General features: G+C 39.1%; 1 protein-coding gene across 1 annotated transcript in view; it reads left to right on the top strand.

Moving 5' to 3' along the window:
- Positions 1-1994: 1994 nt before the first annotated feature.
- NEK7 (NIMA-related kinase 7) overlaps positions 1995-13522 on the top strand; it is a gene marked incomplete at its 3' end in the record, with an annotated part of 39510 nt that continues 27982 nt past the window's right edge. The window contains exons 1-2 of the mRNA XM_010157043.1: positions 1995-2122; positions 13394-13470. Coding sequence (XP_010155345.1) covers positions 13414-13470 — 57 coding nt within the window. The remainder of the gene's footprint in view (positions 2123-13393; positions 13471-13522) is intronic.

Raw genomic sequence — 13522 nt, 5'->3', positions numbered from 1 at the left:
CCGTCTGGAGGGTCTCCCACAGCACTGCGTACAAGCGGGGTCGTCAGAGGGAGCCAGGGCCCTGTGGTAGCCTGTCGAGGGGGAGCCCCGTCCCAGATGGGAGCCTGCGGCTGCTCGCCCATCCGGGCACCCACCTCGGGCTGGGAAGGGCCACCGTGGCCCCGGCACCAGCCGGGCCCAGGGCAGGCAGGAGGACGGAGGTGGATGCCCGTCTGTGAGCTCCCCTGTTGCAGGTGTCGGCCTTTCCCTGTCTTTGCTCTCACCAGCCTCCCGTGGCTGCTGGGTTTGCCTTACCTCGCTGCTTGCTGAGGCTCCTGAGCGGTGGCAGTGCCAGTAACTGTAAGAAGCTGAGGCCTCGTGGGAAATGCTGGAAGTGAGGCATCCTCCATATGTTCAGGTTTTTTCCCTTTTCTCCCACCACTCCCAGGACTTTTCTGTTTCTCTTACATAGCACCTGATCTCGGTTAAACTAGGACTGGCCCTGAATTCCACTTTGTGTCCATACAAACTATACGTACTTGGCTTTGGTAATCAGAAGTTCAGAGTATTGTTCTTTGGATGGTAGCTATGTTATTTTGCTTTGTATTTTGTGAGGAGCATCTCTTCTTGAATGGTAAAACTGCTTAGGATGTTAAACCTATTTCTCAAAAGACAGTGAGGTGTGTGTACATTAAGTCACACAAATAGTTGATATTGGGAAATTTTCTTAAGATTTTTCACTTCTTGCACCAGCTGAATGGTAAACTTTTGCCACCTTTCAGGTGCTAGCACTGTTTTCTGATTGTAGTGGCAGCATTACTTCTCAGGGAAGGTCACACGTGCCTAGTACCTTTGCTGAATGTACTGGATATATTTCCTATATAAAATTTTATTACAAGCTTGAGATGCAGACATGACAGTGAATGATATGTTAATCTGTAAGGTAGACACTTTAGATGACTAGATGTCAAGTGGATATTAGCAGTGCCACTAAGTCGAGAAGAATGAAGTTCCAAAATTTTTTACTTTCAAGGCTATCTAGGAAACAATTGAGTGTTGCAGTGCTGTCTAAATATTTGTATTTAAAACTTTGGACTCAGGCAGTATTGAGGGATAAAATGCAGTAGAAAACAGACATTAGTTCATGGGTTAAGAGGCAGAGGAAGGAAAACTGTTTTGTGTTGTGGAAAGAGGGAAACTTACAAGTGATGTCCAGCAGCTTTAAAGTAAGAATTTAAAGCCCTCCGTGTTGGTGTGTGGGTGTGGGTTTGTGTGGGTGGGTTGGTTTTTTTTTTGATACTGGAAGAAAGAATATATTAAGGACACTTAATTATCCATTTCAAAACATGACAATATTGTATTTATAAATATCTGATGTTTGGGTAGATGAAGTCTCAAAGCACACTTAGAGATGTTCACTGTAAGGGCAGAGATAGTGCCTTTTTCATAGATACCTTGTATTCAACATTACAATTAGTCATTGGAGTAAAAAAATAATTTGCCAACAAATCAAGGAATATTTGCCAACTAAAAATCTTCTGATTGACATATCACAGTGTCTTCCAGGGTCTACAAGAATTAGACAAGCAGAATCTTATCCCCAATGTAGAAACTTGTTTCCAAAGAAGGAAAAAATCTAGCATTTTAGAGTTCATCTGAAGACCTGTGAGCATATGAGAAACTCAGATGAAAACCAGAGTACAAGAAGTCAGTTGCTCATTTTACTGTGACCTGTGGTACCTTCCTAATTGTAAGGCAGAGCCATATAGCTCGCCCCTACCTTTTCTTTTTTGTGCAAAACATTTGAGCTCAGTTGCACTAAACACGGCTTGTCCAGTATATTTGTCCACAGAGACAATTTGGTGAGGTGATTAGTTCGTACGTGTAAAAGCCCCCCACGTTTAATAAACTCTGTACAATATCCTGCACTTACCCTACCCCTACATTCAGTTGTACCGCCATCGGTGCCTTGTTGCCTCATGTTTGACGTTGTTCCAAACATCTGTGCTGAGTGGATGAGTTCACATTACCTTGAAAAGTCTCCTGGGAGAAGTCAAGCTGCAATAACTTCTCTACCTCCAAGGGATTTTCTTTGATTATTTGGGGCTTATCCAAAAATCCCTACTGATTCCCAAGGAGTAGGGTTTAGGAGTGTTGTGGAAGGGGGGATTATCTTGTGCAAGCTAATACTATGGATAGTCATAGACGTTAACTGACTAATTCACGTAAGATTTGTTTGGTTTAGCTATACTCCATGTGCTTTGCAACAGAGATGAAAGTAACTGGCCAAAATACTGAAGTGGTGATAAGAGCAGCCTTTATAGTACTGATTTGCTGTATTTATCACCAGTTGACCTCCCTCCCCACGCCCCCCCCCCCCCAGCCATGTGGGAAGGAACTGAGCCCTAGAGTGAAGTACAACATTGCTGCCTGTTTGATTTGTAGTAAGTATTAAAAGGATTCTTCCCATTTGGTTAGTTAAAAAAGCTGAAGAGAAGCAATGCTATTAAAATTAGTTGCTTCCCTGGTGAAGATAATCCTGTGTGTTAGCCTCTGGCATGTGAATTGTAACTGTGATTCAGTTGTGATTTCTGTAGCTAGAAAATAAGCAGTATATTCTAAGTGCCATTATTCACTGTTGGGAAAACAGAACACATCGTTATGTGAGGCAATTTATTACAGAAATTTTAAACAAGGCATTAAAAAAAGGAATTTGTTAGAAAATTCTGTAAACAATCATGTTAAAACCCAATTGCATGTTGTTAATCTTGTGATATTAGTGACTTCTCACTGTTGATGATAGGTGACAAAGTAAATAGACTGTTTTCATCGTCTGGCATTTGGGAGTTTGCATTCAAGCCTCTTTGCTTTAATCTGCTTAGAATGATTTATAAAAAAAATTATTGCTGTCTTATTTAATAGCTAGATCTGTGTTGGACCAGATTAATTACTTTACAGTGTCATAGAAGTATGTGTAAAGGTGGTTGATTAGGTTCTTGCTGAAATCTTTGGGAGATGTTTGAGTTAGGTGCTGTGAAGTGCTGATGAACCAATCTTTTTCAGTTCATTTCAATCTTATGTTGTCAGTATATAAAGTTTACAAAATTACTGCTTCATTGAAAGCTGAAGGCAAAAGTATCACAGGTGAACTTAAAGTTAATTCTAAAATAAGTATAAACTCGTGGTGGGAAAATGCATAGCATTCTGTCCTGTAGAGGTCCTTCTGTACCCTTTTTGTCCTCATCTGAGCGCAGATCCAAAAAAGGAGTTGTCTCTGCAGCAATGAACTTCAGTTCTTGCCCTGACTGAAATTCAGAACTGTGTTTTTAGGTAGGTAGGCTGCTTGTGAAGTTCATGGAGATAAGTAACACTTCAGAAGAGGAGCAGTGAGCAGCCTGCAAACAGAGCACTTCATGTACAGCTAGTCATTGAGGATACTCCAGAGTCAGGGATGGATCTGGCATGTTTTAGCCAGTGGTGGTTTTATGTAAAACATAAAAACAGCTGTGAACATGAGTGTTGGCCTGCATCTGAAGTGAGTGTGCTAGCTGCTTTGCTGCTGGACCCAGGGATCCTGCATTACTTGCTACTGTCATGTGTGGTTTCAGGATTCAAAGGTAACGCTAGCCAGAGGATCATAGAAAGCCTGTTAAATATGGCTGGTGTTTCTCTTCTGATTCTGTACAGAGCTTCATTCATTTCATCATCTTTGGGGTATCACAGATTTTCAGCTATATGCTACAGATATAATTTTTTTTTCAGCTTGCAGATGTGCATCTAACATGCAGTATGTTATCACAAGGTGTTGTCTTGCACTGGCTTTGAAGATATTTAGACATTCCTTTAAGTATTACGTGGGATATACTGTTAAATGTGTTCTACTTCATCTGTAGCAATGTAGATATTACCAGCTGTGGTTGTGGCACAGATGTATGCAGCCAGCCTTCCAAACTGGGTTTTTTCTCCTGTGCCTAGCAATAACAGATTTATCTGACAGTGCTTCCAGCCTTTTAATGTCCTGCATCTTCAACTCCTTTGTGATGTGCAGCTGTTTACATTTTCAGTAAATCTCTTCAGCATCTCCTTATGAATAATTTGTTTTTACAGATGCATTTAAAACTATCCTTTTATTAGGGAAAGGTCTCCTCTGCCTACTGGAGTTGGGAGGTTTTGGGGTTGTAAGGTTTTCCAAATCATGTGTCAGTTTCCTTTTCCTGAAAATTTTGCAGTTGATTTCTTACCTTGGTTTATTTTTCTTCCATTTAATTTGTTTTCTATTTCTACTTTCCCAGACAGTACTTAGTTGGCAAAACTAAGTTTGGGTTGGTGTAGAATAAACTGCTTTCTCTCTCTGCTGGCTCTTGCCTTCCTGTTGTAGTTATTTTGAGTTAAAGTACTTGTTAGCATCCCTACCTAAGTATGAAGTAAAATGAAATATGGTGAGCTAATGCATTAGAGTGCTGTTGCCAGAAGGGAGATGTTCTGTTTCTTCTACAAAACCCTTCCTACATCTCCCTTCTTTGAACTCCCCCTACTTACTTTTTCTCTGGAATTCAATAGGCTCCCATATGCATTGAGTCAACTTGCTGCTTGCAGAACATAAACCCAGCTGCATCTGGGAGTTAAATCAGCTCCTCAAAAGGTCCAAAGAGTTCGAGAAGGCTGCAACAGGATCATGTGGCAGAGAAAAGGAGGAAGCAAGACTTCAGGTGTCACTGAGCTGTTAGATTGGCTTGTATAATTTCACACTGAAGCTGTAGTTTGACAATAGATTTAACTGATCTAAGTTAGGGCTGCTCTACTCCCAGTTATGTCTTCCCCTCTGTCTGTTTTTTGCCATCACAGTTCTGTCCTTGTCTCTGCAATGGAATGACTCAGGGACCTGAGCTGGAAAGAAGTGCCTTTTTGTCAAGGTTAGTTTTCAGCTGGTTTCAGTTACCTTACCAGGAGTGTGGGTAGCCACAGGAACCCCACTGGAAGCAAGGGGGTCAGGAAGGCTTGGCTGAAGGTAGGGGAGGCATCACTTAATCAGTTCACACTGCCTTAGAAATGCATCCTTACAATAAGCGGTAGCACAGTGGAGTGCGATGTGGGCTGAGGATTTGCTTTCTTGATATTATTGTGCTTAGGTACGATACTTAATTTCCTGCAAAACTTTTCAGTACGTCCTTTATAACTGGCTGTTCAGTATGAAGAAATGGATTATCAAATTTCTTTCCAGGTGAATAGAAGTTAAATGAAAATGTAGAAGCAGTTTCAGTTCCTGTTTCTTCTTCAGGTTGTATTAAGTAACAAACTAAAAGTTCAAAAAAGGGCAAGTCTGTGCCTGTACAGCCCTTTGGAAGCATCTTGCAAGATAAGCAATCTACTTGAGTGACATAATGGAGAGGAAAGAAGTAAACAAAATAGAACTTAAATTGTGCAAATGAGTGAAGAGGAAAGGAAGCAGGCTTGTACAGCAGGAGAGCTTTGACTTTCATCTTCTAGTCAGAGAGCACTGACAGAGCAGAGTCGTAGTTGGGGAATGACAGTGACTAGCACCTGTGTTTTCAGGGTTGAAATGAAAATGCCTGATACAGTGGGACAAATGGATGAGAAAATTGCATATGAACTCTTATTGTATTCCCTTTTTTGTAAGTAGATTTTATTTGTGTATGCTTACTTCTGCTCTTGCTAAAAACAACTCTTACCCCAGCTTAACTATCTGTGTGGTTTTTAGCTTCTTTGACTGGACTGCCCATGCGTAGGGAATTTGGACATAAGTTTGCTGGAAAATTCAATGTTAGTTATTTCCATATAGATAGATGTTGCTACTTGTAGATAAACAAGTGCTGAGTATCTGTGTGGTCCACGTTCAAAGCTGTCCCTACAGAGGGGAGGAACATCCTGCAATCCTGCAGGGTGATCTGGTAGTGTATTAAAAACCAAAAGCTTATAGAACTGTTTCTAAAATTAAGTCTAATCCTACTTCTGTACACACATCTATATTCAAGCACTTTCAGTGCTTTAGAAGTTGCAAATGCAACTTTTCTCTGATGCGGATGCTTTTGTGAAGAATTTTACAATTGAGTATGTATTTTTCACGAGATTATTTTTTTTACAATATGAAGTTAATTTTTTACAATATGAAGCATTTTTACCACTGTCAGCTAATAGTAATAGTATGTGTGTACACACGTGTAGCTATATATGCATAGACATATATGTATGTGCATGCACATTTCTATATCATTACACATATATAATGTGTATGTATATATATGTATGTATATTAATTGGGATAAATGATATATTTTACTGTGCTAATTCTTAACTTGGTCTTCCAGTTTTGAGTTTGCTTTATTTTACAAATTAAGGTCTTGATTGTTTTGGCAGAGTTCAAATGAGTGTTAACTTAAATGTGGTTTTGATTTATTAATTTATATATTTGGCTTAGCTGTTCATAGAGTGAGGAAGAATAAACTAGTGTGGTAATTACTTAGCGTATATAAAATATTTTTTCATTGAATAAATTAGTACACTGCAAATAATTAATTGTGATATTTTATTGACTACATTACATCATGGATAGTATGTTTCTCATAATTTGTGATTGACAGCAGACCAATAAAAATCTTAGTATTTTTGAGAAATGGACAATGTGGGCTGTGTAGGAGCATGATCAGTCACAGATCATGAAGTTTAGTAGAAAGGCATTGGTCAGCTATTACTTTTAAATATGGAAAATGTTTCAGTATTATTTAATAATTTCTAATGTCTTTAAGCTGAGTATGTAACTTTGTGAATGGATGGAATAGTAATGTGGGTGTATTTAATCAGATTTCATCTTAATGGTCTGTTAGTCAGAAATAATTTATTGAAAAGACACTGTGCATCTCCTGTGCTGCTGTTACTATTATTTGTGTGGGGTTTTTTCCAGTTAGAATCTCTTGCCACTTCTGTTAAATATACCCCTATTAAGTATGGGTTTGGAATGCCAGTGATATAAAGGTGGGAAATAACTTCTTGAAAAGTGTTTTAGCACTTAAATTATAACCCAGGTGAATTTTATCCTTCCAGTTACATTTCTGGGTGGGTGGGGAACCACAACAAAACCGATTTGAAGTGAGAGAGCAGAGTTTGAGGTAAACTGCTGGGGGTGTTGGTTTTCTCGTGCTTTTTGGAGATACTGAGACTTTATTCCTCTTTATATACTGAGGAAGTATGTAGACTTTGGACATGTCAGTGTTCTAAGAGCTGCTTTTGGGGTACTATATGTAGGCAGTTGTTTTCTAAGTATTTCCCGGTCTTTAGGAATGCACTAAAAATATTATCCATGAAACTGAAGTGACTTTGTGAGTGGAATATTTCTATTCTGACATCATAACATACATGTTTCTCCTCTTCAGTGGTTTATGCAGAGCTCCAGGAAAACATTAAGAATTGCGGTAGATTTGGCTTCCAGGTTAGCTTGCTTTATTGCATGACTTCTGACTTCCCGTTTATTTGAAAAACACACAGCAGTGCTGTCATTTAATGTAACATGAACGATAAAGTTGGGATGCTTGGTTTCCAGCTGCCAGCACTGAGGCTTCATCCACGATCTTCCCCTAGTGAGTCCTGAACTCCTGCCTTTAAAATCACTTCAAATATTTGTAAACTGCATCCTTCTGCTGGCACTGAGTGGGTGCTGAAGAGAGTGACCTGACAAGGCATGTGTCAGATTTGACCAGGGAGCCGGTTCCCTCCAAACAGCCAACCTTTTTTCCTTAGAAAAGAAAAAGAAGGACTCTTAAGGCAGTATGCTTTATAAAGCATTAGGATGGCTGTTTCTTAACCTGCTTGTATCAAGCTTAAGGGCCAAGCTGTAATTGCTGTGTTAGCAAAGGAAAAAAGTTTGCCTTCTCCGGAAAGGCTTGTGGCTTTCATCGGGGAGCGGAGAGTTCCCGTTATGGTAACAGCAGAGCTGGAATCGCCCAGGCAGGCTTGGGCTCCCCGCCACTAACTGCTGGGATTAACACTCAGGTGGGGGGGATGGGTAATTGTGTGTTACTTTTTGGTTTGGATATTCAGGAAGGCATTTAGAAATCTAAACCTTTTTTTCCAGAGCACAGTTTTCTTTAGTTTCAACCAGGGCGACTGTTTGAATGTTCTACCTCGGTTTAAATTGTGCCTTTGAGTAGCTGACAGTCAACGTGTGACATGAGTAAATGGGAATGTTCCTGTAGCTTGTATTCTTGTATGAAAACCAGTATTAATGTATGGTGGGTTTTTTGATGTGGGTTTTTTATCTCTCTCTCTTAGCTGAGGATGAGCCTTTTCTTTGAATTTAGTTACTAAAGATAGTTGAAAAGTGTAGGGATCTAGAATCTGTCATTTAAAATGCCTATTAGCTGCTGAAGAATCTAACTTGTTGACACCAGCAAGTAAGGAGTATATATGGTGTTAAAGGGATAGTTGTTTCTGGATGGCATCAGCTATAACTGAACTAAAATAATATAATGGTGGTAGTAAAAACTAAAAATACCTGCATTATTTGAAGGATTACCCGGAAGTAAACAGTATGTTCTGTGTGCCGCTGGTTCAGGGGTAACAGTGACCACTAGGATTGATGTATTATGGGATGAAACAAAATCTTACAGACTGGAACCAGTACAGTGAACAGCAAATAAAGTGACCATGTGCCTGATCAGCACATTGTAAATGGTGTAACCTCATGTTCTCTGCGTTAGCAATTACGTGGAGTAGTTGCATCTATACTCTGCAGAAAAAAACAGACTGAGACTTTCAGATTCACAGCAGAACTGTTACACTCTGGAAATTCTAAGTCTATACTTTTTTTAAAAGTATTGCTGTTTCTTCTTTGACATTGATTATTGTCAAACTTATGATCCAACATTAACAAACAACAGCTTAGAGCCTGTAGGTAATGGAAGCCATGTATCATTGAGGCTGTTTATGATGTTCTCTACAGGAAAGCATTGTATTTTTTGTTTTTGTAGAACTGCCACCTGTTAAAGCAATAACATTGTTGGAATATGGTGAAATGTATTTCAGCGTGAATGGCTTATGGACTTTCAGCTATGAAGATAGTGTTTAAAAAGCACGTTTCTTGTGATTAGGCAGTGCATTTAAGCTTTTTCTCCTGAAATAGTTTGATCATGTTTATGAAGAATTAGTTCCAAGATCTAAAGTCACAAGCATTTCAAGTTTTTCCCAGGTATCTTTTTTTTTTTTTAATTTTTAAAAATGTTATTTTAAAATGTATTCCAGTGCAGTGTCAGCGATGGGCTCTGATTCCCTTTCAGGAATGGGTCCTCTGCTTTAGATTTCACTAATGAGTTGTGGGTAGTCTCACCGCTCCTTCAGGGGCTGGTGGAAACCTCCTGGAAAGCTGAGTGCCAGCTGTCGGTCATGAGCTTCTGTTGGGGTGTAGGTATGTGCCCTTGCATTGTGGGCTACTTTGGGTCTTTGCATGATCTTTAGCTGTGTGGGCAGATTTCTGAGAGCTTTGACAGGTGGCTGCTAAGGAAGTGAATAAGGAGAGCGAGGGCTGTGTATGAAGAAAGGAAGAGGTGTTACTCACAGTTCAGGCAGTTGCAGTTTGATAAACTGACCTACTGGTGAGGACTTAACTTCCTTTCGCTGTATGGTAGACTCAGTGCATGGAGTAACTAGCGTCAGTTAGGGGAGTTGCTATGCAGTTGCAGTTTTAAATGAAAAATTGGTGCTATTGTCTGTATCCCCAGGTACTTCATCCTGCATCCTCTATGTGTAGGTGACACCTACTGTTTTGGTCAATTGAAAAAGACAAAGATTCAAAGCATTAGAAGTTAACCATAAGTCTTCTCATACCTGCAAAGTATTTGTAGCCATAATTGAAGCCTATGATTTAGTGTATATGCTTGTGTTCCTGTGGTCGCTGTTGTCTACAGGTTGGTCTGAATCCAAATGATTTTCATCTTAAAAATGATGAAGGTAAATGATTCAGGGAGTCTTTGATTGTTTCTATCTTTGCAAGTGGTATAGTGAAGACAAGGAGTGCTTTCCTCATATATGATCAGTGTGAGAGCCTTTAAAAACGTTAGGTCTCTTTGGCACTTGAAGTTTTGAGTGGTGATGGTATATTTGGCTCACCTCTCACTTCATCTGTTTTCCATGAACCAGTGTATATCATGGTGATGGATTTGCAGAAGAAGGTCATCATATTACTTATTTAAAGAGGTGATAGACATGTCACATATAAATGTGTTTTGTATTCCCTTTTCAGTTTTAAACAAGCAGTGATTCTTTGGCAGTATTTGTAGTGGCTTTTCACCATAAATTAGAACTTGAAAGCCATCTTTGGAAAAGTAATAATTACTGTCTAAATTTAAATTTGAAGATGATAAATATTATATCACTATGTTTTGACCTCTGAAGTTTATTATCAAGGTGAAAGGTATGCCTCACTGTGAAAACAGTCTTCAGGCAGCAAAATCTAATTCTTGCATATGTTGACAAACAGTACAAAAGATCATTTTGCATCCTTGGCATTTTGTATGATCAAAATGCCAAATTACTCTAAAATGTGAATCTATCATGCAGCCTTCAAAGACAAATGCAAGTTTAAAAAACCAAACTTCCATATATGGACAGAAAATACTGATCTCTACCTTTCCTCCGCAAAAGCAACAAAAAATCCAGAAGTTAATAAATCTTCCATGCTTCCTAGGGTAGAACATATTTGTTACCTCTTTAAGTTTGCTTGCTTTTAGTGTAAAAACGAGCCACCAAGGACAGAGCCATTGAGCTCTCCCTTTTCTACCCTTTCCTCAAATCAAAAAAAAAAAAAAAAAAGGCAAATTCCCAAACACTTCCAGTCAGTACCTCTGACTGTTCAGATGAGATGAGTGGGTTATGTAGTGCCTGAATCAACACGCATTATCTAAACCTTTCAGCTTAGACTTCAGTAGTCTTGGATAAATGTCTGCAACAGAGGATAAAGAGTTTTGTATTTACTGCTTTTCCCCGGGGATCTTGACACAAGTGTTTGTGACCAGTAGGAATAATCTGTTGGTCATGACATGGTCAGCAGTCTTCAATATCTAAAGGTGTTAGTGAAACACATAGCAAAACTTCCAGTAGAAATATTGATGGTGTCATAAAGATTAAAATTCTTACAAAGACTCTTCAAAATAGGACTTCAGAAAAGAATTCTTGGATTCTTGGCAGTGATAGAAAGATCTCTACAGCAAGAAATAGCTGAAGATGGTTCCTTAAGGTTGCTGTGCATGCCTCCCTTAGAATTTGTTGCAACTGCTTAAACCTCTGTGAATCTAACAGGAGAATTTAGGTGCAGTCTTACGACAACGGTTTAATTTTCAGTGCTGTTGTGTTATGATTTCTTGCCTTGGTGGGGATGATGTATGGGAAAGGTAGAACTTGCAAGAATTGTCAGTACTGGTGTCCTAGCTGTGGCTAAAAGATTGCCTTGCCAGTGGTGTGTGTGCAGCATGTATCTGCCAGCTGTTTCCCCCTTTCTCACCACGCTCATTGTGAAAGTCTTAGAGATTTTTGCAGTTCCTACCTTCTTTCTGCCACTCGCCTGTGTTTGACAATTGATTTTTTTTTTTATCTTGACCTGCGTGAAATTGCTTTTTATGATCTCTTTTAACTTCAGATTAATTACAGCTAATACTCAGGCAAAACAACAGAAAGGCCCAAACTGTATGCTTTATACAGGAGTACTAAGGATAGGAAGGCAAAGGTGTTGGGACTCATCGCTGCTCTGAAGGAAGGCTGTGGTTTGATGTTAGGAACAGCTATGGGTACTGCAAGGACAGGGGAAGACTGCTTTAAACAGGAGAGTGGAAGCAAATCGCTAATGACTTGTATTGTGTATCCCATCCACTGGTTAGTGCACTAGGGCCCTATATTGAGAAACTTTGCAAAGCTGCTTTGGGATTATTTTATCTATTAGTAATCGTATCACAGTCATGCTGTGAGAATGACTACTGTGAACTCTAGCTGCTTGTTAGACTTTCTTAAATATTTTGCATTGGGCTTTGAAATACATTTCTAAGGTTTGCTTCTTTCTGTTGAGAGTGATTTCTAAGCTTTTTAATACTCTAAAGAAATTACTGGGAAGATTTATTTTGTGTGTGCTTTAACAGGCATACTTGATCGTATGCTTTTGTGCTGAACTTCAGTGCTATTTGACAAATTTTTACATACTCTTTCTAAAGACAGGCTTGTGAAACATAAGTAGCTCTGTGTGCAGAAGGATGTTTGCAATATTTGAAGTATATAGATTTATTGGAATAAATTTATAATAGAAAATGTCTGTTTAAGAGGTATCAGAAAATTGTTTTATGTCAAACTATTCCTACAACTTTTGGGATTTGGAGCAGAAAATAAGAAAATAAGTAAATAGAAAACTACTCTTGCTGTTCAATTGCTCTAGTCAGACATGACTCTTGTTATTCTGAAGGCCTTGGCAGTTTTGACCAGAAAATTGGCAGAGACACTTCTTGTTTGTGTGGTGAAAAACTTGTTCAGGGCTTGGCTTCTCTTTGTATAAAAGTTTATTTCATTGTTTGCATTTAAAGCTGCTGGTGAACTTGATGGTGCTGTCTTCACCTGAACACAGTTAGCCCTCATAGGCACCAATAAAACTGGCTGCTGCACCTGCTCCCCCTCAAGAAAATGCCATGTAGCCTAAGAGAGGATTTGTTTAGCTGAGAAAAGTCTCGTAAGAATTTAATTTTTGTGTCTCTTGCTCTTCCTAATAATGATTTGGCACATTTTGCAGTGCTTATTATTGGTTAAAGCCTTGTGTCTCTGTCTTGGGAACTTGGCAGTAATCTTTCCTCCCATCTTACTGATGGGATATCAGAGGTTCATAGTTGGGCATAGAGGCTGTGCCTCAAAGCCCTCTTAGCTAGCTTTTCAGAATGTAACAAGTGTATGTGTTTAGCTTTTTTCTGTGCAGGTGGAACTACCCTAACATACTCCTTAAAATCTACAGATAAATTAATGCAACAATGTGCATGCAGCAGTTAGCTCTTGCGCTGATCTGCTGTTTTCCATGCTGCCCGTAGGTCTGAGGTACTGGCCAGCAGACATCTATGTAGATAAGAAGTGGTTGGTGTCTCTGAAGAATAATTATGTGATGTAGCTTTATAGGAGCTGTTTGTCTGTCTCAAGTAGTTTAATGCAAATCTTTTAATAATGGGTTCAGATGTGTACAGTGATTTTATTTTGCTTTATAGAACTCCTGAACATAAGACTGTTTCCTTCCCAAAACAGTGCAGGGCTGGAATAGTTAGATGTTAGTAAACTCAAGTATGTGGAAAAGAAAATGAGTTCTTCAGTTCTTTTGCTGATGTTTATTTATTATAAATGCAGATTGAATTACAGTGTAATGACTGTACTTCTCTTTCCAGGACACCAGGGACGCTTTTGCGTGATAGAATGGATGAACAATCACAAGGTGTGCAGGGGCCTACTGCTCCACCATTTCAGCCACAGGTACTTTTTTTTTTTTTAACAGTTACTCAGGAGAAGATGCTATCACTTCTTA

Source organism: Eurypyga helias, unplaced genomic scaffold (genome assembly GCF_000690775.1).
Source record: "Eurypyga helias isolate BGI_N326 unplaced genomic scaffold, ASM69077v1 scaffold14228, whole genome shotgun sequence".
Classification (NCBI taxonomy): domain Eukaryota; kingdom Metazoa; phylum Chordata; class Aves; order Eurypygiformes; family Eurypygidae; genus Eurypyga; species Eurypyga helias.
Note: the sequence above shows the minus strand (reverse complement) of the source record. Positions and strands in the feature narration are given on the sequence as shown.